The sequence below is a fragment of the Emys orbicularis genome, chromosome 11 (assembly GCF_028017835.1).
Source record: "Emys orbicularis isolate rEmyOrb1 chromosome 11, rEmyOrb1.hap1, whole genome shotgun sequence".
Taxonomy (NCBI): Eukaryota; Metazoa; Chordata; order Testudines; family Emydidae; genus Emys; species Emys orbicularis.
Genome location: NC_088693.1, coordinates 25,450,962 through 25,478,843, shown reverse-complemented (window position 1 = coordinate 25,478,843; position 27,882 = coordinate 25,450,962). Strand labels below are relative to the sequence as shown.

Genomic DNA, 27,882 nt, shown 5'->3' with positions numbered 1-27,882 from the left:
AAGATGAAGTCTTCTGTTTTCAAAGGCATACATGGATGACATGGGTCTGGGGAGTTTGCAGAGCATCTCTACTATATTTTGTACTTGGGAGACGGGGGGGAAGAATGCAATGAGTCCCTAGTGTCAGTACCAAAGTGATAGGTCAATTAATTTTTTGGCTGGATATCCTGCTATATTGCTGTGATCAGGAGGTCGTACTGTTTTAGGACCTGGAAGAGAACTAACTCCCCGTCCCCAACCCCTCAAAAGAAACCACACATCCAAACCACCAATTGAGAGAGGAATAATTTAAATGAATAGATATTAAGTTTCATCTAACATTGTCATAATTTCAAACTTAATTTGAAATATTTAAGAGAACAAAATTAATGTAAATAAATTGTTTTAAAATAAATTACTTATACACCCACTCACTCTATGGATAACCCATAAAGCAGCACTACTGTTCACATAGATGAAAGCAGATCATCTCACCCTTTTAATGGATGCTTTTGCAGGGTGTGTGGGGGGCGGGGAGTTGTAAATTATTTTATTTATATACCATACTTTTCAAATTGATATTTATCGTTAGGGAGACCTAGTAGTGTTTAACAGGTTAAGGGCCTTAGTTGGAAGGCATGGAAAAATAGCCTGGCAAATTTTTAAAGTTATTACTTAAAAACATCATGCACTGGATTTTTTTTTTGCTCAATGGATTTCCAGGCAGTTTTCTTAGTAGACTTTTGTGTGTTCTTTTTAGCAGACTTTCAGTTTGTTTTTGTTTGTTTGTTTTTAAAATTACAAGTGTGCCCAGCAACGACGAGTTCATTTAATAAGTTACAAAATTAAACAGACCATTTTACAAGAAAGTAAATACCTACTCCAGGGCATGCATCTGTAAGGCAGTACATGCACAGGTTGGTGTGCTATGGCATTATGGCCAGTTCAAACACAACCAGTTGCATTTACTTACACCTAAGATGAGATTTAAAATAATGGATTTTTGTTTAGATTTTCAAAAAAGTTTGAATTAATTCTATTTAGCCTTTCTGGTCAGATTTTTCTGAACAGGTTGCCAAGGATAGACACCCCCTACTAGCTTAGAATAGCTTTATCAATTTGAATGGTTTTGTTCCACAACATGGACCTTTCATTTCAAGCTGGAAAAAAAAAGTTAGTCTATTGCCCAGATCAAATTATTTACACTAATACAACCAACTCTAAACCACTATAGTTACCAAAAAACCTCTTCCACATATATGTTTGGAAAAGGGGAAACTAACAGAAGCTACCCAGAATATTTTGGAAAAAAGTCTTCTCTCCTAAACGTACAGAAACTGTATTCTGGCCAATACTGCAGAACCATTTCTTTAGAATGTTAAACCAACTTACGCTGTGTTACTTCCATCTCTGGAAAATAGAAAAAACGTTCATTACACATGTTGCCTTCACAGCAACAGAAGAATACATCAGGGCTGTCTTTCTTTTCTATACAATCAGTCCTGTAAGAGATCACCAGAAAAATCATTTTTTTTCATTTAAAACTGACTTCCTTTGTACAAGAGCAAATAATTGCATATATTAGCTACAAAGTTAACCTTGGAAATGAACTTTGGAAAATTGTGATCCACCAGGCTAAGATGGGGTTATCAGAATACCATGCTAAATTGAGGAGAAAATATATTTCAATACAGGTCTACTTCCATTTGCAGAAATATAACATTGATCAACCTTGATGCAGAGATAGTCTCCCTAACCTTGCAAGTTGCAAACATGCTAGCATCCCAAAAAAGCCACCAGCAAGCTGGGTTTCAAAAATTCCTCTTGCAGGAGGAGGGGGCAGTATAGGTGGAGATTTTAACAATTCATGAACCCAGTTTAAATGTGGCATAATAAATAAAATGAGTACTTTGAATGACTTGAGTTTATCCATGAAATCTTCAGTGTGAGGCTGTTGTGGGGGAAACACCTTTTAAAAGGAAGAATACAGGAAATTTCTGTGCAGCCAAACATTAACTTTGCCCAGAGCCAGAGCTCATTGCAGTAACAATCTAGAACTATGACACATGAAAAGACATGCCATAAATTGGTGAGGAAAAGCCACCAAAAAAACCCCTAAGAACTCAGGAGTGGGAAGGTAAGACAACAGAGGTTGTCTCTATACCAGAGAACAAAAAATAGTGAAGAATTCTAGGAAGAGTTTGAATCTGTTGGAGAAGTGGCTGAAGGCTGCTGTTTTATATACAAATTAAAGACTTGCTTATTATAATTGCAACTGTTTCTGCCATAATGCATTCATTGCTTGATATTCTTTGTCTGGCACTATTTGGTGTTTGGTATACCATAAGCTTAAAAGTTTAGTGAACTGCAATAGTCCTTCACCAACTAACAAAGTTATAAACAACAGATATTATAATGTTTCCAATTAGAACACTATTCAGAAATCTTGTATTCCGATAATAAATAAAACAGTGATGTCCTGGCACAAAGACACAAAAAAGAATTGTTTACTGAAATGCACTAGATAATATTGATTACCAAAAGCAATGGTTATTTAAGAACCAGAGTGAAGTCTTCTAATATTTATAAAGTTTTAACATCTTAATATTTTTGTTTACTAAATGCTGTGTATAGTATGCTACAAAGAAAAGATTAGCATTCTCTCCTACTTCCTTAGTTCCCTTTATTTTCTCTAGAAAATTTAGGGTTTAATCAACATAACTAGTGCAATTCCATGTAACTTAGGGCTTGTCTACACTTGAAAGTTAATTTGGATCAAGGTAGAGTATAAATTTGAAGTGCAACAACTATTCCTGAATAACTCCATGTTTAGACAGGCCCTTAAGATTGACTCATCTGGTCTAAAATAGACTAACTGGTACAAAAACTGAACGTTCACGTGGGGCAATTTGAACCTGTCTTAAAAGAACAAGCCACTCTTACACCGAGATAAACTGGGACAACCCCAGGTGGATAATCTTAACTATACTAGTGCAATTTTGTCTACTCACAAAAAGTCTTACTCCTCCTCCTCTTCAACTTTTCACTGCTCCCACACCCTTTCACTTCTTCCAAATCTTTTTTCATCTTCGTTGGAAGCTTTGAGTGAGGCAGTTCCAAGCACTCTCGAAAATTCCTAGGTCTGCTCTCATTTGTAATTAGTGCCAAAATTCTCATGGATTTCCAGTGAGAATTAGACCAACAATAAGCACTGTAGAAAATCCCTCCTTACAGTTTTTAAATTTGATAGTAACAACATTAAACCTCAAGTTGGAAATATACCCCCCCACACCTACCCTTCCCCGCCCCCGAAAAGGGAACATGGTCTACCTCCCCACGATGGTTGAAATACAGTTCTACAACACTGTGCATAGCAGTTGACAAGATTTCATAAAAACTGCCTTTTCCCCTTCAGCACAGCAACACTTCAGTCAGAGTGGGGAAAACTACTCTATAGATGTTTTGCTACTTCTGAGGAACTGGCAAATCAGAATTACAATTTTTCCTAAAACTGCTTTTTACTGATGAACTTAAAGCTATAAAACCTCTTTATGAGGTAAAAGAGGACTATAATGAATATCACTTTCTTCCACTGATACAAGTAAAGTTGAACTTTTTTTTTTTTTTTTTTTTTTAAAAGATATGAAGATTTGTAAGATTAAGGTTTTTTATTAAGTTTTGTTCAAGCTTTTTGGAAACATTTTAGTAATGCGAAGACAATACTATAAATTTAATGCATTCTTTTCTTCCTTCTCCTCCCTCTCCCAACAGTGGTATAAAGACATTTTGTAGTTCAAAAAGAATTCTTCAGAGTACCATACAGTGATCAATTAGATGGTTGTAATCTTTAGCATTCGGCCTAGGACCCAACCAATGCCTACTGATATCCCAATACAACCCTGTGGTGTGTGTTATTGCTTACCATATCTGACTGGCCATCAGTTACACAAAAAAAGGCCAGGATTTTCAGAAATTATGAGCACACGGAAGCTGCCACTGGCCTCAGTGCCTGTGGGTGGAGGCGTGGCTAGGCTGCTCTGCGCACTCCTCCCTTGCAGGCGCCAACCCTGCAGCTCCCATTGGCTGTGGTTCCCGGAGCCAGCGCTCGGGGTGGGGGCAGTGCACAGAGCCACCTAGCCGTGCCTCTGCCTAGAAGCAACAGGTCACCGCTTGTGGGGAGCCACCCCAGGTAAGCACTGCCTGGATCCTGTACCCCCCCTCCCGCACCCTAACCCCCTGCCTTGAGCCCCCCCCCCACACACACACACCCCCAAACTCCCTCCCTCTTAGTTAACCTCTTAGGTTTTTGTTTTACTTACTGGCACCCTCCATTCTTCCAACATGCCAGATTAAATATTTAAACTACAATAAAAGCTTTGTTAACAAATTTAAGTGGGGACTGTAGGCACCTAAATTCAAAAATTCTGGCTTCTAATATAGTGAACAATGTATTGTTTGGTATCCTGTAATGTGTCTCCTAACTAGCCTTGTTTTTGGTAAACTTGGTTTAAAGCATTATTATACATAAGATAGTTAAAATTTTCTCACCTATCGTAACAGTTGATATCATCCAGCCAACAACCTTGTTTCACAATATCAATTGATCCAGAAATATTCTTCCATGTAGCAAAGCAGTGTCGTCTTTTATCTTTATCGCCATAACAAGGTTCAATGCCACTGCGATTTGTTTTATCCTTTTCCCAATTAGCATTATAGTAGATGCACTCCTGTGTTTCCGATCTGCCTAGTATGGCACCTATTTGGAATTAAAAATAATTTAATGTTAAACCACTGGATTCTGAAGGCTGAAGCACATTTGAACACTAAAAATCAGGCTGCATATAAGCTTCTTATATTGATACCATTATTAATATTCAAGTTCTCTTCTCATTACTTGTTTTTATATTTAAAGTTAGCATGCATTCTAAACAGGTGCTGAAACATAAAACAATAGCAGCTAAAACAAAGGAGTTCTGTTAAATTTAATGATATAGCCCGAACAACGCATTGCTTGTCAAGATTTGTAGAAAGGCTGGAAAATATCTTACCAAATAAGTGACAAATTTTGGCACAGCTTCTCATTATATGGCTGTAACCAAAGATTTTATTGGCTAAAGGATAAAGCTTAATCAGTAAGTATTAGTGAAATAATGGTGGTCTTAAATTCCAAAGCAGCATTAGTTTGCAGAATTTACCTAGTTTTCAAAGGCTGCCTCACTTCCTTGTCTTAGCATCCCCTCCATCACTTAGGGTCACGTGATTACTTCATTAGCTCAGCTCTTAAAAAGTTTCTAAGGGTATGTCTACGCTAAGAAATTAGGTCAAATTTATAGAAGTCGATTTTTTAGAAATCGATTTTACAGTCGATTGTGTGTGTCCCCACTTAAGACCATTAACTCGGCGGAGTGCATCCACTGTACCGAGGCTAGCATCGACTTCCAGAGCGTTGCACTGTGGTAGCTATCCCACAGTTCCCGCAGTCTCTGCTGCCCATTGGAATTCTGGGTTGAGATCCCAATGCCTGATGGGTCAAAAACATTGTCGCGGGTGGTTCTGGGTAAAAGTTGTCAGGCCCCCCCCTTCCTCCCTCCCTCCGTGAAAGCAACGGCAGACAAGCGTTTCGAGCCTTTTTTTCTGGGATACCCCTGCAGATGCCATACCACGGCAAGCATGGAGTCCGCTCAGCTCACCCTCACCATACATCTCCTGGGTGCTGACAGACGTAGTACTGCATTGCTACACAGCAGCAGCTCATTGCCTTTTGGCAGCAGACGGTGCATTACGACTGGTAGCCATCATCATCATCGTCTCCTGGGTACTCTTTTAGCCGACCTCGGTGAGGTCTGTCAGGGGCGCCTGGACATAAATGGGAGTGACTCCAGGTCATTCTCTTTTTAAGTTTTGTCTCATGGAGATTCAGTCCTGCCTGAAGTCGTACTGCACCATCTTCTGGCGAGCAGCCAGGAGACGACGATGGCTAGCAGTCGTACTGCACCATCCTCTGGCAAGCACCCAGAAGACGAGGATGGCTAGCAGTCGTACTGCACTGTCTGCTGCCAGCCTAAGATGTATAAGAGAGATGGAGGGGATCAAAACAACAAAGAGACCAGATTTGTTTTGTATTCATTTGCTCCTCGCTCCCTCCCTCCGTGAATAGTGGGGGGAGGGATAGCTCAGTGGTTTGAACATTGGCCTGCTAAACCCAGGGTTTCGAGTTCAATCCTTGAGGGGGCCATTCTGTGCAACAGTTGTGTGTGTTTCTCCTTGATGCAAACCCACCCCCTTTGTTGATTTCAATTCCCTGTAAGCCATGTCGTCAGTCACCCCTCCCTCCATCAGAGCAATGGCAGACAATAGTTTCGCACCTTTTTCCAGCGCAGACGCCATAGCACGGCAAGCATGGAGCCCGCTCAGCTCACCGTGGCAATTATGAGCACTGTAAACACCACGCACATTATCCTGCAGTATATGCAGAACCTGCAAAAGCAAAACCAGGCGAGGAGGCGATGGCAGCGCGGTGACGAGAGTGATGAGGACATGGACACAGACTTCTCTCAAAGTACGGGCCCCAGCAATGTGGACATCATGATGTTAATAGGGCAGGTTCATGCCGTGGAACGCCGACTCTGGGCCCGGGAAACAAGCACAGACTGGTGGGACTGCATAGTGTTGCATGTCTGGAACGATTCCCAGTGGCTGCGAAACTTTTGCACGCGTATGGGCACTTTCATGGAACTTTGTGACTTGCTTTCCCCTGCCCTGAAGCGCAAGAATACCAAGATGAGAGCAGCCCTCACAGTTCACAAGCAAGTGGCGATAGCCCTGTGCAAGCTTCCAACGCCGGACAGCTACCAGTCAGTTGGGCACCAATTTGGAGTGGGCAAACCTACTGTGGGGGCTGCTGTGATCCAAGTAGGCAATGCAATCAAAGAGCTGCGGATATCAAGGGTAGTGAGTCTGGGAAATGTGCAGGTCATAGTGAATGGCTTTGCTGCAATGGGATTCCCCAAATATGATGGGGCGATAGACGAAACCCATATCCCTATCTTGGCACCAGAGCACCGAAGCAGTGAGTACATAAACCGAAAGGGGTACTTTTCAATGGTGCTGCAAGCACTGGTGGACCACAACATCAACGTGGGATGGCTGGGAAAGGTACATGACGCTCACATCTTCAGGAACTCTGGTCTGTTTCAAAAGCTGCAGCAAGGGACTTTCTCCCCAGACCAGAAAATAACCGTTGGGAATGTTAAATGCCTATCGTTATCCTTGGGGACCCAGCCTACCCCTTAATGCTATGGCTCATGAAGCCATACACAGACAGCCTGGACAGTAGTCAGGAGCTGTTCAACTATAGGCTGAGCAAGTGCATAATGGTGGTAGAATGTGCATTTGGACGTTTAAAAGCGCACTGGCGCAGTTTACTGACTCGGATAGACCTCAACGAAACCAATATTCCCATTGTTATTACTGCTTGCTGTGCGCTCCACAATATCTGAGAGTAAGGGGGAAGACGTTTATGGCGGGGTGGGAGGTTAAGGCAAATTGCCTGGCCACTGATTACATGCAGCCAGACACCAGGGCGGTTAGCAGAATAGAGGAGGGCGTGGTGCGATGCGAAGCTTTGAAAACCAGTTTCATGACTGGCCAGGCTATGGTGTGAAAGTTCTGTTTGTTTCTCCTTGATGACTCCCCCGCCACGCCGGTTCACTCTACTTCCCCGTAAGCTAACCACCCTCCCCTCCCACCTTCGATCACCACTTGCAGAGGCAATAAAGTCATTGTTGCTTCACATTCATGCATTCTTTATTAATTCATCACACAAATAGGGGGATAACTGCCAAGGTAGCCCGGGAGGGGTGGAGGAGGAGGGAAGCACCGGGTGGGGTGGGGGAGGAGGGAAGGACAAGGCCACACTGCACTTTAAAACTTATTGAATGCCAGCTTTCTGTTGCTTGGGCAGTCCTCTGGGGTGGAGTGGTTGGGTGCCCAGAGGCCCCCCCACCGCGTTCTTGGGCATCTGTGTGAGGAGGCTATGGAACTTGGGGAGGAGGCTATGGAACTTGGGGAGGAGGGCGGTCTGTGCTCATGCTGCCTTTCCTGAACCTCAACCATACGCCGGAGCATATCAGTTTGTTCCTCCAGTAGCCTCAGCATTGCCTCTTGCCTTCTGTCACCAAGCTAACGTCACCTATCATCTTCAGCCTGCCACCTGTCCTCGCGTTCATATTGTGCTTTCCTGGTCTCTGACATTGTCTGCCTCCACGCATTCTGCTGGTCTCTTTCAGTGTGGGAGGACTGCATGAGCTCAGAGAACATTTCATCTCGAGTGCGTTTTTTTCGCCTTCTAATCTTCGCTAGCCTCTGGGAAGGAGAAGATAATGTGAGCGCTGAAACATTTTTTTTCCCCCTCCACTAGCTGCAAAAGGGAGAGTGGTAGTTAAAAAGACATTTTAGAGAACAATGGGTAGCCTCTTTCACGGTAAACCTTGCTGTTAACATTACATAGCATGTGTGCTTTCGGTACAAGGTTGCATTTTGCCTCTTATTGAGGGTATGCCTGTTTGGTGTGAGAGATCACTCACGCAGGGCCAGGCAACAGAATTCGGCTTGCAGGCAGCCATGGTAAGACACAGTCTTTTGGCTTCTTTAACCTTCATAACATTTGGGAATGGTTTCAAACAGCAGCACCCTCATTTCCCATACCAAGCAGCCATTGGGTTGGCCATTTAAAATGGGTTGGCAATTTAAAAGGAGGGGCTACGGTTTTCGGGTTAACATGCAACACAAACCCAACTAACCCACCCCACACCCTCCCCCCCAATTCTCTGGGATGATCGCTTCACCCCTCCCCCCACCACGTGGCTAACAGTGGGGCACATTTCTGTTCAGCCACAGGCAAACAGCCCAGCAGGAACGGCCACCTCTGAATGTCCCCTTAATAAAATCACCCTATTTCAACCAGGTGACCATGAATGATATTACTCTCCTGAGAATAACACAGAGAGATAAAGAATGGATGTTGTTTGAATGCCAGCAAACACCGGGACCATACGCTGTGTTATGCAATGATTCCAGACTACATGCTACTGGCCTGGCGTGGTAAAGTGTCCTACCATGGAGGACGGAATAAGGCTGCCCTCCCCAGAAACCTTTTGCAAAGGCTTTAGGAGTACATCCAGGAGAGCTTTATGGAGCTGTCCCTGGAGGATTTCTGCTCCACCCCAGACACGTTAACAGATTTCCAGTAGCTGTACTGGCCGCGAATGCCAGGGCAAATTAATCATTAAACATGCTTGCTTTTAAACCATGTATAATATTTACAAAAGGTACACTTACCAGAGGTCCCTTCTCTGCCTAGTGGGTCTGGGAGGCAGCCTTGGGTGGATTCGGGGGGTACTGACTCCAGGTCCAGGGTGAGAAACTGTTCCTGACTGTCAGGGGAAACGGTTTCTCCACTTGCTTGCTGTGAGCTATCTTCCTCGTCCCCAAAACCCGCATCCCTGTTGCGTGCTACTCCATTGACGGAGTCAAAGCACAGGGCTGGAGTAGTGGTGGCTGCACCTTCTAGAATGGCATGCAGCTCATCATAGGCGTCTGGGGCTCTGACCCGGAGCGGCCGTTTGCCTCTCTGGTTTTTTGGTAGGCTTGCCTCAGCTCCTTAAGTTTCACACAGCACTGCTGCGGGTCCCTGTTATAGCCTCTGTCCTTCATGCCCTTGGAGATTTTTTCAAATGTTTGGCCATTTTGTCTTTTGGCATGGAGTTCTGATAGCACGGATTCATCTCCCCATATAGCGATCAGATCCCGTACCTCCCGTTTGGTCCATGCTGGAGCTCTTTTGCGATTCTGGGACTCCATCATGGTCACCTTTGCTGATGAGATCTGCACTCACCTGCAGATTGCCACGCTGGCCAAACAGGAAATGAGATTCAAAAGTTCACAGGCCTTTTCCTGTCTACCTGTCCAGTGCGGTCCAGAGCGCTGAGAGCGCTGTCCAGAGCGGTCACAATGGAGCAGTCTGGGATAGCTCCCGGAGGCCAATACTGTCAAATTGCGACCACGCTACCCCAAATTCGACCCGGCAAGGTCGATTTCAGCACCAATCCCCTCGTCAGGGGAGGAGTACAGAAATAGATTTTAAGAGCCCTTTAAGTTGAAAAAAACGGCTTCGTCGTGTGGATGGGTACAGGGTTAAATCGATGTAACGCTGATAAATTCGACCTAAACTCATAGTGTAGACCAGGGCTAACCCTTGCAGTTGTGAAGAAAAGCTTGAAAAAATAACCCAATTAATGGCACAGTGTTCACCTACATTTGAGCTAAGAGGTATGCTTCCTAGCTCATGTAGATGTCCCCATGCTAGTTCTGCTCAAGCAAGTATGCTAAAAATAGCAGTACAGCCATGGTAGCACAGGCAGCAACTCAGGCAAGCTGTCCAAGTACAAACCCACGGGATCCAGGCCGATGTTTAACTAAGTTTTCAAGATACTGTTAAACTCTTAGACAGGAATTCACATGGTTTGAATGTGGTTAGGATTCCCATCTCTTTGTCCATCTACAGGAAATTAAATACCAGAAATGGGGGGGGAAGGGGGAGGTGGGTTGGCTGTAGGGGCAAAGTCAAATAAGCTGTTTAGGAAATAATTTTCAGTGTGACTCAGACAAAACTAAAAAGTTTCCAGAGGTCAAACTTCCTGATACCTCAAAAAATCCCAACCAACAGTTCTCACCCCAGATGTGAAGCTGTGCACACCTCTTATCAATCAAAAGGCACTATTCTCCATATATGGTTAACCTGTCTTTTTCCTTCAAAATAATGTCTTGTTCTATTGAAAAAAAAGAGGTGAAGTGCTTTTTATATATATATATATATATATATATATATATATATATATATATATATATATATATATATATATATATATATATATATATATATATATATATATATATATATATATAAAATCAAAGAATGCATGACTAGGTCTTCTAAGTTTATAGGAACTATAAAGGATTTGTTTGGTTTCTTTTCCAAATGATTGCCACACTCTAGAAATGCGGATTACATAGCACAAGGAGGAAAGACTATTTATAGATACAAGCATCTAACCTGGCGTAGAATGCTGTATATTAAAAGCAATTGCTTCGAATAGGGGAAATTCCAATTAATAGTCCGGGTAATATAGAAAAATACAGTCTTTGAAATGAAAAAGAATCCTCCAACTAAGTCAAAGTACAAGAAATCTGTTATACACTGATGCCATCTATTGGATATCAAGGGAAGTAGTAGAGAAACAGCTGAAAGTCAAGAGCCATTTAGCAACCATTCACTAGAAATGAGAGCAGCCCCCTTCAGTGAACCCTGAAACCATGATATTGAACATGGTCCAAGCTGTGGACCCTGGAGTTGCTAAATCCATCAAAGCTGCAAAAACAGAAGTGTCACCAGACACTTGGACTCACCCCACTCCTAGGATTACCACGATTGAGAAGTGACAAGCTTTCATTTCAGAAATTGTATGTGTTTAATGCAAATAACTGAAAACACTCTTTCTAGCAAGACCTCAAGTAACCATATTTTGGACTTTAACTAGGCAAGCCACATTTCTCATTTTTAGTTCAAGTATGTTACCCTAAAAGATCTTTAAAGTACTTTAAACAATTGCTTGAGATGTTTTAAACTAGTCTCTAGCAAACCAAACAAGAAATAGCAGAAACCACATTTATAATAGTGCCTTAAGAGAAGTGCATCTTTACACCATTAGAGAATTATTTGAAGGGTGATAAATGAATTGGAGATGAAAAATTGGTAAGCAATGAAATAAAAAAATCCTGATTTGTTTTTCTTCCTTCATATAGCTGGTGAGCTGCAACACTGGTCTATGCTAATCATTTAGAAGACTGCATGCATGTTGTGTGTTCAATATGTGCCTGGAACATCTATGGTAGCTACATTTATGTAAATAATCAACAATTCACAGATTATGTGGTTCTGGGCAAATTAAGTCAACTATCGATTGGTTGAGATCTGAGAAATACTGTCCAAGATAGAAACAGAACTGAAAAGAATGTAAGAGGTAAATTCAATAAGCTAGGGCTCCCCAGCTCAAAAAGGGGTTATCCTAATTATATTACTTTCCAATACTGGTCTATTATACTTCCCAAATGGGCAAATCTAATTTATTGGATTTCAGGTTTAACAAAACAACAACAAAAACTAACTGGTACCTCAGCAAGTTAATATAACTGACCCTCAGTTCATGTCTATACTTACCCAACAATAACTGTTGATTGAGAGGTTGGAGTGGATCAAACTGAAGGTGTGCCTATGCCTCGTGTGCGACACACACACACACACACACTTTTAAAAGAGCCATATCTGTCAGCATGAGGAGGCACAGGAAACATGCTTTTTGCGTGAAGGCATGAGTGGCCACAACCCTCCCTCAGTCCCCTCACAAGTCAAAGTCTACAGGAGACAAGAACTCCAAAAAGCAGAGATGAAAGTTGGGTTGAGGGGTCCACCCTGAAAGAATAATAGTTACTGAAGGGTAAGTAACCCCTCTCACTGAGTGAGAGAGAGTTTGGATTCCACTGTAGGTGACCGGCAAGCAGTATCCCCTCAGGATGGTGAGAGTGAGGAGTTTTGGCAGCATCAGTTGAACAACGATTGTAATATTTTCCTCCACTGGTTTTCAACCAGCTTCCAATGCAGTTTAAGTAAGTAATGCATGAATCCCCAGCTATATCCAAGACCCATTAAGACCCATTGATCTATTGGGCACCATTACAGCCACACTCAGGGACAATGCACATCTCAAAGTCCACGATGAAACATGCAAAAGCTGGGAACAAAACAAACATTCTCTGTTCCATAGCTAGATCCTCTCACCAATCTTCCAGAAGAGATCAGGCAAATCTAGAGTCTGTCCATCTTTAGAAAATGTTGCAATGCCTTCTTCTTTGAAAAGGCCTGTTCTCCCCCCCCCCCCCCCCCAAAATACCCCAAGCAGAGTTTTGACCCCAAAAAGGAGGACATGCCAGAGGCTCCATGAAGTCCACCATGGAATTTGCTATTGATTTTACATGGAAGGCACTCAGATAGTATGGTGATGGGTGGCAGTATAAAATCGTAAGATAGTAATGTTTCAGAGCTAAATGATGCTTTGTTTACTTTCATACACTCTGTAAAATGGGAACTAGAATCTTTTACATTCCCCTGAAACAGAATAAACTGAGCTTCATAAACTAATTACTCTCAAATGATCTGACTATTAGGTGGACAAACAAGCACGAGGAGAGCAAAAACTCCACAAATATTAAGAGCAATAACTCACTGGATATAGTCTTCTTGAAGCAGAAATTAAAAAAGCTAGCCTACCTAAGAGACCAGAAGGGAACTGATTGATTAGGTTTTTTGCTACATTCTTGAGGACTTCCTAGTACTGCTTGGTAGCTGCTGTTTTAGCATTCTGAGCTTATGAACTGTACGTAAGTACATAAACTGGCAACTCTGATTCAGGCAGTTCCTGAGCATTACGTAGGTATTTGGAGTATATTTTGTAGAGAAGACCTTCAAGGTTTAAAAGTTCTCTTTTAGTGGAAGTCATTTCCCAGTCTTCAGATTAAATGAATAAATAAGAATTAGAGTAAAACCTATCATATTCACATAAAAGTACTCTAGAATAGAGGACCTTAACATCTTTTCCATGCAACCACATGCTGCCATGTGTGAAGACATCCCAAATTCTTTCAGCCTTCAATTGGATCTACTTCTTGAAACGAAGTTCCTTTTACCACCATTTGCAATTCTGTTAAACAAAATTATTAACCAACATTTCTCCTGTTTCATCATCAGATCAATCTGTACACCACAAGTTCCAACATAAATCACTAACATATTTCTCATGTTCAGTGTTAAAAAAAAAAAAAATTGAAAATGTGATTTACTTCCCTACCCATACAAATAACAATGACACAGACAAGTGATGGACACTTATCACTCTTTCCAGACAGTCTCTGGAGAAGAAACTTGCACATTCGTGAACATTTCAGAATTTCATCATCTCTCCTCACCCACCAACAGAAGGTAAATAGTAGTTTTTTACAGCCCAATCCCTACAATGAAAACAGAGTAGGAAGAGGTGAGGAGCCAACATTCTCCTCTGCAGTTAGACTGGATACTTCAGTGTGATTCTTACAGACAGAAGATGAAAAATGAAGACATTATAAATTGATTTGAGTGCACACCATATGCTTCAGCCAAAATTCTCCAGCAATACAATAAGTATGCACTGTATAAGAGACACTAGAGTTGGTTATTAATGAATCAACACAATATTCCTCTTTTACAAAACATCACCTCAGACCTTTCTTGTAAAAGTTCAGAATTCAGATTTTAATTGTCTTAAATAAAAGGTATAAAGATGTAGAAACTATACTTTCAACATCTTTAATGTTAAAACAAACACAAACACATAATTAGCCAAGAAGTCCCTTTCAATATAAAACCCTGATTCAGGAAAACCTTATTTTGGATAGCACTTCGGCACATGCTTAAGTTCCACTGAAATCAACAGGACTTATGCACTTAAGTGCTGTCTTAAATAGGGATGGATGGTCTTAAACTTATTCTAAACTGATTTCCTGATTTGAAGTCAAACTTGTGCAGAATCTTGCTGAACCTAATGCTGATAAATTCAGGATTATATTGCTTTGCTCATTCTAGTACCATATGAATGTTTAGAGGAATAGTAGCTCAACTCTTCACAAAACAGCCACTCCGTAATAAACCTCTCAGTCCTTATCCTCAGCAGAAACCTGCACAACTTCAAAAAAGGAGCCTGAGAACTTAAATTCATAACTCTACTAGACACTAAAAACATGGACTTGACACTGGGCTTTTTGGCACATTGCAGCAACTTGTAACAAACCCTGCCACCAACTAACCCTCCATCCTCTTAAGACTGCGGAGGTGTTAAGTGCCAACTTCATTTTAAGGGCTCTCCTATAAACATGAGCCGCTGATGTTTAATCTGTCCCAGCTTGTATTTACCTTGGACACTCATTTCCTTCTCCAGACCTGGAAACAATGATGAGGCTTGAAAGCTTGTCCCTTCCACCAACAGAAGTTGGTCCAATAAAAGATATTACTTCACCTACCTGGTCTCTCTATTAGAGAATCAGTCATGGCAAATTCTGCTGAGCTATACAAGATCTAGTTAGGATTATGATACTCCATACAACCCCATTAGATACAACAAGGCTTGGCTTTACAGAGTGCAAGTCAAGGAAGAATTTGGCCTATCTGAAGAAAAAAAGTTACTTTTTATTCAACTACTAGGCTGGCTTTGTTTACTGAACCTTACACAGAGCCCTGAAATACAGTTTAAGTACTTAAAAAACAAAAAACAAAAAACCCACACCAACAAACCGCTTTTATGATCTAATTTCAATATGTTAATACTGAAAAAAATATTTTACCATGATTCTATTGAAATGAAACCTTCCAAGGAAACTCAGATGTGTGTGGAGAGACGAAAAAAGTTCCACCTGATTCTCTGCCTCAAAAAAAAAATTATATCATCAAGATTTGACTAATTATCTTATTACACTGAGGTCTAATTATTTTATCATTTTTCTGGGCTGACCAACTAGGTAAGTTATTGATTTCTCCTCTAATATGGAACACTTACACAAGTCCATGACTATACAGTGTTTCTCTACAAACAAAAGGCTTGGGAATTCAACTGTCTACTAAAAACCAGAGAAATACCAGCTTCCTGTTTATTGAGAAAGAGCATCAAGCTCGATCATATTACCCATCCTGCACAAGTTTCCATTTCCTACTCATGGGGGAATTCTGCACCACTGCGCAGGTGCAGAATTCATGTGTCCCGCATAATTTTTTTTTTTTTTTATATATATTTATATTTTTTTTTGGCAGAAAATACATTCTGCTCCAGAAGTGCTGCAGTTCTGCCTTTTACCCACCAGAGACCACTGTGGTGCCAAAACAGCCAACAGCATGAATGCAGCAGACTGTTTTGGTGCCAGAGTGGCCTCTGGTGGGCAAAAGGGAGAATTGCAGCACTTCTGGGGCAGAATGTATTTTCTGTGGAGAAAAAAATTCTGTGCCAGGACTAGAAGTTCATCACAGCACCTAGCCCGTGGAGCCAGGTTAGGACAGAGTGGGGCACAAGGGACTGCTGGAGGGGGGGGTGTCAGACTGGGGTTCAGAATGGCTAGCAGGAGGGACAGATTGGGGATGCTAGTGGGCTCAGGAGCTAGAGGGGGACAGCGTTGAGCCAGGGGCTGAACGGGAGTGGGGTGAATGTCCACATGGGGACCACGGAGGAGGGCTGCAGGGATTCATGAGGATGGGGAAGGAAGCTGGAGGGACCCATCAGGATGGTGGGGGATACAGGGACTGCAGCAGATGAGCCTGACTGAATGGGAGAGGCTTGTGATCAGCCAGGTTCTGCATGGGGGAGGCTCCCTAACTATTCTGCCTCTCCCCACAAAAAACCCTGTTCCATACTTCTCCCCCTCACCCAACCACCCTCCAGTTTCACTCCAGGCTCCTTCCCTCTCTCTCAGCACCTTCACTACCCGTGAAAGTCCCAAGCCTTTGCACTGCTTCTGATGAGTGCGGGAAATACAGTTCAGTATTATAATTTAAATGAATTACTCAACGTTTTATATAAATATGTCTAGTAAGGAATCTATTTGTCAAAAGAAAATTAACAATACAGACCAAAAAAAGATTCTGGTACGTACATACTTGCGGACAGATATTTTGAAATAAATTACCAATATAATTGAAACGGGCATGATTATATTGTGTTTTGACAAATAAAAAATGAAGAATTTTGCAGAATTTTAAAATATTGTGTGCAGAATTTTTAGCCGCAGAATTCCCCCAGGAGTAAAAGTTTCCCTAGAGATACACAACAGAACCTCAAGACATCTGCTTGCAGCCCAATGTCCCACTGTTCAAAGACCTCTCTCCACCAACAAAACCTAAAACCCTCTTCACAGAGAACTTTAGTATATAAACAACCTTTTTCTTTTCCTTTATGGTTCATGTAGAGGGGCTGTTCTATAACAAAACAAATAAGAGAGTGCTGCTTATAGTCAGAGTTCAGGTGTGGCAATCCAACAAGGCCAAAGCCAGTTTTTCTATATTTGCCCTACATGTGTGTTAAGAGGTTCAGTCACATCCCAGTGACAGGGTGCAAAGTGGTGGCACTGATTCATCACAACCCCAATACAGAGGACAATCTTTCCTCCCATTTCCCTTGAAGAAACTGCTCCTAAGTTAACTTTTCCACCCAAACTAGGGTTCAAAGTAAGCCAACATATTATGTTTTGACACTTCTCTGGTGACCCTAGACTTTCCAGAGAGACTGGAAATAAATTTAAATTCAAGCTCTTACATTGTTCCATGTATGAACAGATATAATGCTCCCTTCCTAAATCTGCAGGGGATTGTGTCCGCCACATTCACTTCATTGAGATTAACACCACAAAACTTAATGCCGGCATTTCATTACTACAATTTTCTTGTTTGATCACTGAAGTAAAAATAGCCAATTACGTTTTTCTAGCATGGTTAGATATACAAGTTAAGATGCAGGCTCGTGCTCTGCCCATTCAGTATGACTCTCCACACACTGGGTCTCTTTCTTTTTTTTTTTTTTTGGGGGGGGGGGGCGCAAATTCTTCCTTGACTTGGACTCTGTAAAGCCAAGCCTTGTTGTATCTAATGGGGTTGTATGGAGTATCATAATCCTAACTAGATCTTGTATAGCTCAGCAGAATTTGCCATGACTGATTCTCTAATAGAGAAACCAGGTAGGTGAAGTAATATCTTTTATTGGACCAACTTCTGTTGGTGGAAGGGACAAGCTTTCAAGCCTCATCATTTAACTCTCCTCCCTTGTTTGAATGCATTTACAATACCCTTTTCTAAATTAGTCAGTCATTTATTTGTCTTAGCCATCTGTTGCATCTTGCCATACATACAGATTGTAAGCGCTCTGGGGCAAGAATGGTCATTGTGTTTGTATAGCATCTATCACAATGGGGCCCTGATCACTGATGGGGATGTTTAGATGCTACTGCAATGTGTGGCCTATAACAATTTGATCCTACAAACTTTATATATATATATTGCATCCTGATATACATTTTTATCACTTTTAGACACACTATTTTCACTGTTACAGTGATCTTGTATTAACAGTTTGACAGTCAAATGTGAAGTTTTAATTTTTCATGTGACTATTCAATGCCTTAATGAAGTTCAAATACTAATTTTGAGTACTGAATGTTCCTTTTTAAAATTGAGAATTTGCATGCTACTGATTTGAAAGTTTAAATTTTTTGGTTAGCTGCTTATTTAGAAATACATTTTTTTTTTCATAAGATGACAAACTACATTTCCAACCGTAGTGCATTTAATGAAGCATCACCAAGAGTGATAGTTTATATAGAGGGGTAGAATAAAATTGTTTTGTTCTGCTAGTTGGGGGACATGGACTCCATTTTCAATCCAAGTCTCTTGCTTCCCAACATAGAGGTGGAATATGAATTCTACAGAAGCAGAACACCAAGCCTCAATTCGGAAAGGTAATCTGATGTTGTTTATTGTATTTGTTTAGGTTCTTACACCATGTGCAGTGCTGCAGTATAATCCCTTTACCCTGTTAAAACCTGAAGGCAGTGCTGTTCAGTCATCCGCAACTACAAGAATTGGGGCTAGAAAATAGTCTTGGTGGTGCTGGAAGAAGTGACAGGCAAGTGGGTCAGTGGTATCTGAGCTCTGACCAAAAAACCCCCACAAGGATAGATGACCCAAATGAGGGGGAGAAACCAAAGCATCAGAGACTGAACCAAAAGTCAAATATATCTTTAGGCATACTACCAGCACAGGAGGAACAAAACAATTATAATGGCAACATTTTGATTTTGTGTGTGTGTGTGAGAGAATTTAAGTGTCCGCTTATTACTTTAAGAATAACTTTACTGTATCTAAACAGAGCTGAATGTTCAACTCAAGGCTTTTGGGATGCAGAAGACTATTTTTTGCTACTTGTTGAATATGTGAAGCATAAAAGCTCTCCTAAATAGCAGTTTTTACTAGGACAATTGCCCGCACACATACATAAATATAATAAAATATATATAAAATCAGAGTTAAGAATTTTCTGAGGTTAAAAACGGAACATGATAAATGTAGTACAACTGTTTTAATTAAGGATCAAAGCTGTAACAGAATGCAGACAGACAGTCTAGACTGTCTACTTCAGAAAGCCTCTGAAGCATATAAAACAACATCTGCAAAGAACATTAATCACATTTTAGTCCACAATCTTATCACCTCCTAAATCAAGAGAAACAACTTTTACTTAAAACATCGTATGTACATATGACAAGCCAATTTTTTAAATAAAAAGGTATGCTTATGTTACTGTAATCAATGACCAATAATTATCTATATGGACTCAAAAAAGGCTAAAATAGTTAAGATTTAAAGTATGCTTAATGGAAAATTTAAATCTGGAAAAATTTGTTCCCTTTGGAGATTAGAGGGGTGGAGCAAGAGATCCTCTGAAAGCTACTACGAAAACATTTTTGCACTGGTCCTATAGTACAAGAATTGATTAAACATAAAAACAGATTTACTCTAGTGAACACAGAACATTCATATCATATAATGCAGTATGCAGCAATAGCATGGAAAAAATGCATGGATACAATGCTCCTTTTACCAGGCAATGTCTCTATTAAAGAGACCACAGAATACAGATAACTTACCTTTAGACAAGATGGATTGATTTTAATCTTGTTTTCCATTTGTACTTTTTAGGTTATTTTCCTAAAGAAATATTGATTCTCATTCATTGGTAACCGTTAAAACGCAATTTGCAACTAAACATAGCCTTTACATTAAATACAATGCTTCTTTTTGCAAGCCACAAGGGCTACATTTATTTAGCAATTATATAGCAGAACTCAAAGTAAAGTAAAGAAACTGAATAAATGTATTATGTTAAAAATGGTGACTGATGTATTTATTTACAAGATTAATTTTTAAACTCATTTGTGTCAAGTTCTATTTGTACGGAAATTGAAAATCCATTGGAAATGCACAAAGACAGCATTTTAAAAATTACTTAAGATTACCTTAAGTGTGCAGATACATAAGAAATCAAAATATTTTGAATTTAAAGCCAACTAATTTATTAAACAAAGGAAGTATTATCTGTAGCTAGTAAATTGAACTGATGGTGACAAAAAAGAAGGTCCTTAAAGATTTAAGATTGAGCCTTGAGTACACTACAACAGTTCTGGACCAGTAACAGGTGCAAGGACCAATACTGAAGCCAATAGGGCTAGAAACAGAGCAGCTTATCAATGCTTGCCTAAAATTTCCTTTTATTCATTAGAAAGGCCCACAAATTAACCATGCAACTTCAGCCTGTTTGCAGCACAGAGGGACAGAATTACGTCTGTCCACTATTAGCATGGTGGGAGTAACCTACCCCTGCAGAACCCCTCAGATTGACTAATTCCATAGCTGCTGCAGTAAGTATAGATTCATAGTTTAAGGCCAGAAAGAACCATTACAATAATTTCATCTGACCTCCTATACAACATAGTTCAAAGAACCTTACCCAGCAATTTTTGCAGCAGCCTACAACTTCTGTTGGGGCTTGTGACGGGGTGCTACGCAAAAAACTGCTTAGCCAATCCTCTGTCACCCAGCTCCAATTAAGGGAGGTGAATTGGAGCTGGGTAGATCACCTGACCCTGATTGGGGAAGCTTGAACAGCTGCTGCCTCATCAGGCTGGGGCTGGGTAAAAGCCCCAGGGGAAGGAAGCCGGGGGAGGGGGACTGAAAAGAGGAAAGCTGCAGTAGAGGAAAGACAGTGAGGAGAAGCAGAGAGAGATAGCTTGCCCCCTCTCTCCTGCCAGTGGACTGCAAGAAGGGGGACTACTTGTATGGTGGAAAGGTAGTGGGAGCACAGCCGGTAAATGAAAGCACCAGGTGGGCACTGCACCAAAAGGTCTCTGTGTGACTTTCTCAGCCCAGGAGGGCCCGACAGGGACACTGCTACAGAGCTATATGTAGTCTTAACACTGCAGGTAATAGAGAACCGCCACATATCTAAGTAAGCTGTTTAAATGGTTAATTACCCTCACTGTTAAAAAATGTACATATTATTTCTAGTCTAAATTTGTCTAGCTTTGGCCTCCAGTTATTGGATCTCATTATGCCTTTTTCTTCAAGATTAAGCAAGCCATATACTATCAAGTATCTCTCATATACAGGTACTTGTAGCAGTGTTCAAGTCAACTCTTAACCTTCTCTTAGATAAAGTGAATAGAGACTAAAGAAGCTCAAGACATGTTTTCCAGACGTCAAATAATCCTTTTAACTTTTTTCTGAACCCTTTCCAATTTGTCAGCATCCTTTTTGAAGCGTGGACATTGAAACTGGACACCCTATTTTAGTAGCAATCACACTAGTGCCCTATACAGAGATTCTACCAACTCCCTACTCCTAGTTAATATTCCCATTTATATATCCATCCTCTGAGCTATATCAGTGGGAAATCATGTTCAACTGATTATTTACTGTCTTTCTGTCACTTTTTTTGGATGCAAACCCCTAATTTTACTAGACTGCCCTAGTTATATAAATAAATAACAGCCTTGCATTTGGCTGTATTAAAATTCATGTTTAAATGAGCCATTGTACAAAGTGATCCATGTTGGTTTGTTTAGTTTGCCTCCCCACATCATCATTTACTACTCCACCAATTTGTAGATTTTTTATATTTTCTTCCCTATCACTAATAAAGATGTTAAAAAGCACTGAGTCAAGAACAGATTTCTATGGGACCTCACTGCAAATACCCCCTTTAGATGAAAATTCCCTATTTTACAATTACTTGTTTTCATCTTTGGAAAAAATGGCCATTTAAAACATGTGTATATGTATATTGCTGAGAATACACACCTCTACCCCGATATAATGCTGTCCTCGGGAGCCAAAAAAAAAAATCTTACCACATTATAGGTGAAACTGCGTTATATCGAACTTGCTTTGATCTGCCGGAGTGCGCAGCCCCGCCTCCCCCGGAGCGCTGCTTTACCGCGTTATATCCAAATTCGTGTTATATGGGGTCGCGTTATAGCGGGGTAGAGGTGTATTCTGTTTGCACATAGCAAGTGAAATTAGATTTGTATTATTTGCAGCTAGGCAGCCATCAATTTCTCTTTATCAATAAACATAGAATATCTATCTAAAATATTATCCAACATAGAATAACTAACACACAAAGTAACATCTGTACTTTTTAGAAACTCCAAGGATGTTTTAATCTAGACCAGGGGTCAGCAACCTATGGCACGCGTGCCAAAGACGGCAAGCGAGCTGGGACTCCAGCGTGCCATTAAAAATCCTGCCCAGCCCGGCCCGCTCTCCTCTGCTCTCCGCTCCCCCCGCGGGGGCAGGGAGCAGAAGCATAGCCGTGCGCACGGGGTGGGCAAATGACCCCACTCTCCCGGCACGGCAAGCCGTGGGGTCCGCGCTCCTAGGCCGGAGCGCAGCAAGCTGCCGGCCCCTCCCGCACCTTCTCCCCTCCCCTGGAGCTCTACCGCCACGCGCACAGCGCTCTGGGGGTAGGGGCTGCGCGCTCCCGCGGGGCAGCTTATCAAGCTCTGCATGGAGCCTCATGGTAAGGGGGCCGGGGGGGGTTGGATAAGGGGTGGGCGTGGGGACAGTCAGGGGACAGGGTGGGTTGGATGGGGGCATGGGAGTCCCAGGGTCTGTCAGGGGGCGGGGGGTGGATAGGGGTCAGGGCAGTCAGGGGACAGGGAGCAAGGAGGGTCCTGGGGGGGCGGGGCAGTTAGGGTGGAGGGGGTCTCTGGGGTCTCTGGAGGGGGTGGTCAGGGGACAAGGAGCTGGGGGGTTGGGAGTTCTTAGGGGGGCAGTCACCCAGCCCTCTCCCCTGAGCCCTGACCCCCCACACCCATACACACCCTGCCCTCTCCCCTGAGCCCCGCACACACCCCACACCCCTGCCCTGTACCTCCCTCATACACACCCAGCCCTCTGCTTGACTCCTTCATCCCACCCCCACAACCCTAGCCCTGACTCTGGCACGCCCACACATCCCCAGCCCCCCCTCTGCCCTGACACCTGCACCGCCCCACATCCCCAGCCCCCCCCCCCCACCCCATGCACCCCCCACATCCCCACCCGGAGCACCAAATGGGAGCTCCTGCACCCCCCCCCCACATTCCCATCTGCACCCCTCGCATCAAATGGGAGCTACCCAGGTAAGTGCCCCACACCCGAACCTCCTGCCCCAATCCTGAGCCCCCTCCCCCATTTTAGCTCCTGGCCCGACCCTTCACCCCCAGCCCTGTGCTCAGTGCACTGCCACCCTCAGCTCAGTGCAAAGAGGGTAAGAGAATGGCCAGAACCAGGGAGAAGGTAGGTACCCACTGTATGTGGGGAGGGCCGGGACCCCAGACTGGCAGCGGGCTGAGTGGATCCGGCAGCCAGGATCCCGGCTGGCAGGAGCCGGCGGATGGAACCCCTGAGCGGCAGTGAGCTGAGCCACTCAGTCCACTGCCGGTCTGGGGTCCGGGCTGCCGGCCCCACACAGCCTGCTGCTGGTCTGGGGTTCTGGCTGCCGGACCCTTGCCAGCCGGGGTCCTGGCTGCAAACCTCGCTCAGCCCGCTGCCAGCCTAGGTGAACAGAACCCCAGACCAGCAGCGGGCTGAGCAGGCCGGTGGCATAAGATCAACATTTTAATTTCATTTTAAATGAAGCTTCTTAAACATTTTGAAAACCTTGTTTATTTTACAATACAACACTAGTTTAGTTATATAATATATAGACTTATAGAGAGAGACCTTCTAAAAAACATTAAAATGTATTACCGGCACGCAAAACCTTAAATTAGAGTGAATAAATGAAGACTCGGCACACCACTTCTGAAAGGTTGCCGACCCCTGATCTAGACATTAAAACTTTTTTTTTTTTTTTTAAATAAAGGATTTAGTTTCATTCTTCTAATGTACAACCAAACAAGATAGCATATGTTCTCCAACAGAGCTATCAATCTTTGTCCCACTTCTTAAAATGTTGCCCCAGTGTGTGTGTGTGTGCGCGTGCGCGCGCGCAGGAAAGTACACATACCCACAATGGTATTTTAAGAACCGTGTGTAGGCAAGAACAATTAGATACCAATATTACATGGACAGCTACCAGATTCCCATATATTTAGGCTACTTAACACTTTCTTGCTACTTTTTTTTTTTTCAGATGCTTTAACACCTAATTACCTTGAAGTACACCCATTAAATATTTTAAATTTTATTAATATAAAACAAACATATCTAGCTCTTATATAGTGCTTTTCATCAGTAGCTCTCAAAACACTTCACAAAAGGGATATTCATAACATTATCTCCACTGTACAGATGGTGAAAAGGACAGGATAGTGCAGTGAAGTGACTTGCCCAACATCACTGAAGAGGTCAGTGGCAGAGCCAGGAATAGAAAGAACCCAGGTCTCCCTAATCCCAGTCTAGTGCTCTGTCCACAAGACTATACTGCCTTTCAGATATGACAACCTGAGAGCTTATATGCAGTTTTCTTTGTCCTATGAAATTCCATTCAGGAATAGAAGAGTACTGAACTATTAAAAGTCACCATTTTCCTTCTCACTTTAGTTCCTTATAATTTTGAACTATGCTAAAGTCAATTGCACATGAAACTTAAAAACGAAGGGCCACACCACAGCCAAAGCAGAATTAGCAGCAAGCTTCCGGGAACCACCAGAATATGTGTAGCAGCAGGGTTGGGGGAAGAGGAGAGATGAGGGACAGACTCCATTCCCACCGCAGCCCTGGCATATGGCCCCAACATCTTATTTCTATTTCAGGAGACACCATATGGTGCAGGAGTTCACCCAAGGAGGGAGGGCACTAGGCAGCAGTTAGAGGGAGTAGTGAACAAAGAAAAAAGAGCCACTCTCTCTCTGGCAAGCACATGGGACTAGCAGGCAATTTCTCCTGCTGCCAGCTACCAGAATGCATATGCACAAGGAGCAGAAGTAAGGTTGTACAGATAACCATAAAACAGCAGTTCCCAAGCTTTTTGCCAACATGACCCAATTTTATTTCCTTCTCAGGACCCCAAGCAGCAATGACAACACTATTTTGATGAGCATAATGGCATCCTCCGACATTTTGCAGAGCAAAACGGTGTTCTCCATTCAGTGTGACCTTGCACGTGTACCATGTGGGTGATGTCGTGCTGTGCATTCTCCACACAGCATGACCTTGCATGTATGGTGCATGCGAGATCAAGCTGTGTGGAGAATCCCATTTTGTAAAGCAAAATGGCATCCCCATGCAGCGTGACCTCATACATACCATGTGTATGAGGTCATGCTGTGTGGAGCAAAATGGCATCCTCCACACACTAGGGGGATTGCTGCAACCACCTTTGCTGATGCAGTCACAATCCAGTTTTGGAACTTCTGCCATAAAACTATCGTTTCCTAACTTATGATGCTTACCTTTACAACCTAAATAAAACTCTTAACGTATGTATAGTTATATAGAGATTATACTCAGCTTTCTGGAACTGCAGCATCCTTCTACCAAAGCATGCATCAAAAGAGACACCAACATCTATCTTGTAGAATTTATTCCTACATCGATATCCTCCCCCACCAGCCACCCTCCATTTTGCAATGGAGACTCTCTGCTCAGGATATTGCTGTTGCCTTTAGAGAATAAGCTCTGCCTCTTGAAAAGAGAGCGACAACTCCACAGGCCTCTAAGTTTTCAGATGGCTGGGTTGGAGTGTGATGACTTTGAAGCCTTCTGGCCCTTTGAAGCCAGGAAATGTAGGATGAAGAGATCATTCAATCTTCAGAAGGATAATGTAAGGTCTATAGAGCTGTGTGTTTGGTGATCAAAATCTAATTTGTTAGCTAGCCCCTCTAATGTATACAACAGTATCACTATTCTTCACTTATCTGTAGAATAAGGACTTAATCTTAGGGCATGGAAGAAGCAACATTCCAGATATAGCAGTTCTGACACTTCTCACTAAGGGGAAAAAAGTTATTGGGGGGGGAGAAAATGGGGGGGGGGGAGAGGGGAGAAACTTAAATGGAAAAAAAAAAAAAAAAAGGTAGAGGTGTACTTTGATGACAGCATTTAGAACTAAGTTAACATTCCAAGGTTGAGTGCCGTGAACCCAAGTTGTGGAGGATGGGAGAAATCAATGAAGCTGCTCTAAGGAAGTGTTGAATGTACTCATGGAAATAAATCTGCCTGCTGCTTGTAGATTTAGTGCTGCTTCAGTGCAGAAAGAAGCTACTATTTATACTGATGAATTTACAAGATATGACTGACCTGGCCTTAGTTGGAAACTGGCTCTCCTTGCATCAGGACCCAGAGTAACCCATACTAGGAAAGTGGCTGGTTCATAACACAGGGGAAGTCACTCCTACCAGCTGCCAGCTAAGCAACTTGTTCCTTGAGCTCTAATGCTTTAAGTTTTATTTTTAGCACTACGATCCCAAGTTCAAACTCTACCAATGGCTCAAGCAGCCTGTCACTATACATAAACCCTAGGAAAGAAAAGGAGGCAGCCTCATTCCTTGAGGTTAAGAAAACTTTGGCATACTCTACAAGCTTACTTCTGTTCCTGGAGGCAGTCGGCTGGTAGGATATCCAGAACGGTGTCTTGTAACAGTACATGTTAGGAAACCAGTGGGAGTTGGAGCAATCCCAGAAGGGGGAAGAGAAGGGATTTCTTTGGCTCTGATAAGACCATCTTTTCATCATGCCAGCGTTGATCAAAAGCTTTTTGCCCTTAAATAGGGTGACAATAAGATTATGGTTTGTCTGTAACTGCTTACTCTAGAACAGTACCCACAGAGTTCTTCTGCCAGTGAGTTTATTGGTGAGCAGGAAGAAGTTTTCAGGGAAACACATTGAAAAATCCACCAAAAGGCAGAGGTAGGCCTTCAGATTTCTCAGTGCCTCTGAATCTATAACTTAAAGCTAGATAGACATGGCAAAATGTATCAAGGTAAAGTCCTGACAACAGATCCAGGACTTTCGGTATATGACTTTGGCTTCCTCTTTGATCAAGAGAAAAAGTCTTCTGTTTCTCAAAGGAGCACTTCCTGCAAGCTCTCAAAAAAGCTTAAAACAGCAAATGATAACTAACCATGGCCTTAAGGCCTGGTCTACACTACGACTTTAATTCGGATTTAGCTGCCTTAATTCGAATTAACGCTTGACCCGTCCACACAACGAAGTCATTTAATTCGAATTAAAGGGCCCTTTAATTCGATTTCTGTACTCCTCCTCGACGAGAGGAGTAGCGTCAAAATCGGTATTGTTAATCCGAATTAAGGTTAGTGTGGCCGCAATTCGATGTTATTGGCCTCCAGGAGCTATCCCACAGTGCACCATTGTGACCGCTCTGGCCAGCAATCTGAACTCGCATGCACTGGCCAGGTGGACAGGAAAAGCCCCGGGAACATTTGAATTTCATTTCCTGTTTGCACAGCGTGGAGAGCACAGGTGACCACAGAGAGCTCATCAGCACAGGTAACCATGCAGGCTGATAATCGAAAAAGAGCACCAGCATGGACCGTACAGGAGGTACTGGATTTGATCTCTATATGGGGAGACGATTCAGTGCTAGCAGAACTGCGTTCGAAAAGACGAAATGCCAAAACTTATGAAAAAATTTCCAAGGGCATGATGGAGAGAGGCCACAATAGGGACACAGATCAGTGCCGCGTGAAAGTCAAGGAGCTCAGACAAGCCTATCAAAAAGC

At 42.4% G+C, this 27,882-nt stretch overlaps 1 protein-coding gene across 1 annotated transcript in view; it reads right to left on the bottom strand.

The window, feature by feature from the left end:
- ACVR2A (activin A receptor type 2A) overlaps positions 1-27,882 on the bottom strand; it is a 109,510-nt gene that overhangs the window by 43,663 nt on the left and 37,965 nt on the right. Inside the window, exons 2-3 of the mRNA XM_065413217.1 lie at positions 4,528-4,735; positions 1,372-1,481 (exon numbers count right to left, since the gene is read on the bottom strand). Coding sequence (XP_065269289.1) covers positions 1,372-1,481; positions 4,528-4,735 — 318 coding nt within the window. The remainder of the gene's footprint in view (positions 1-1,371; positions 1,482-4,527; positions 4,736-27,882) is intronic.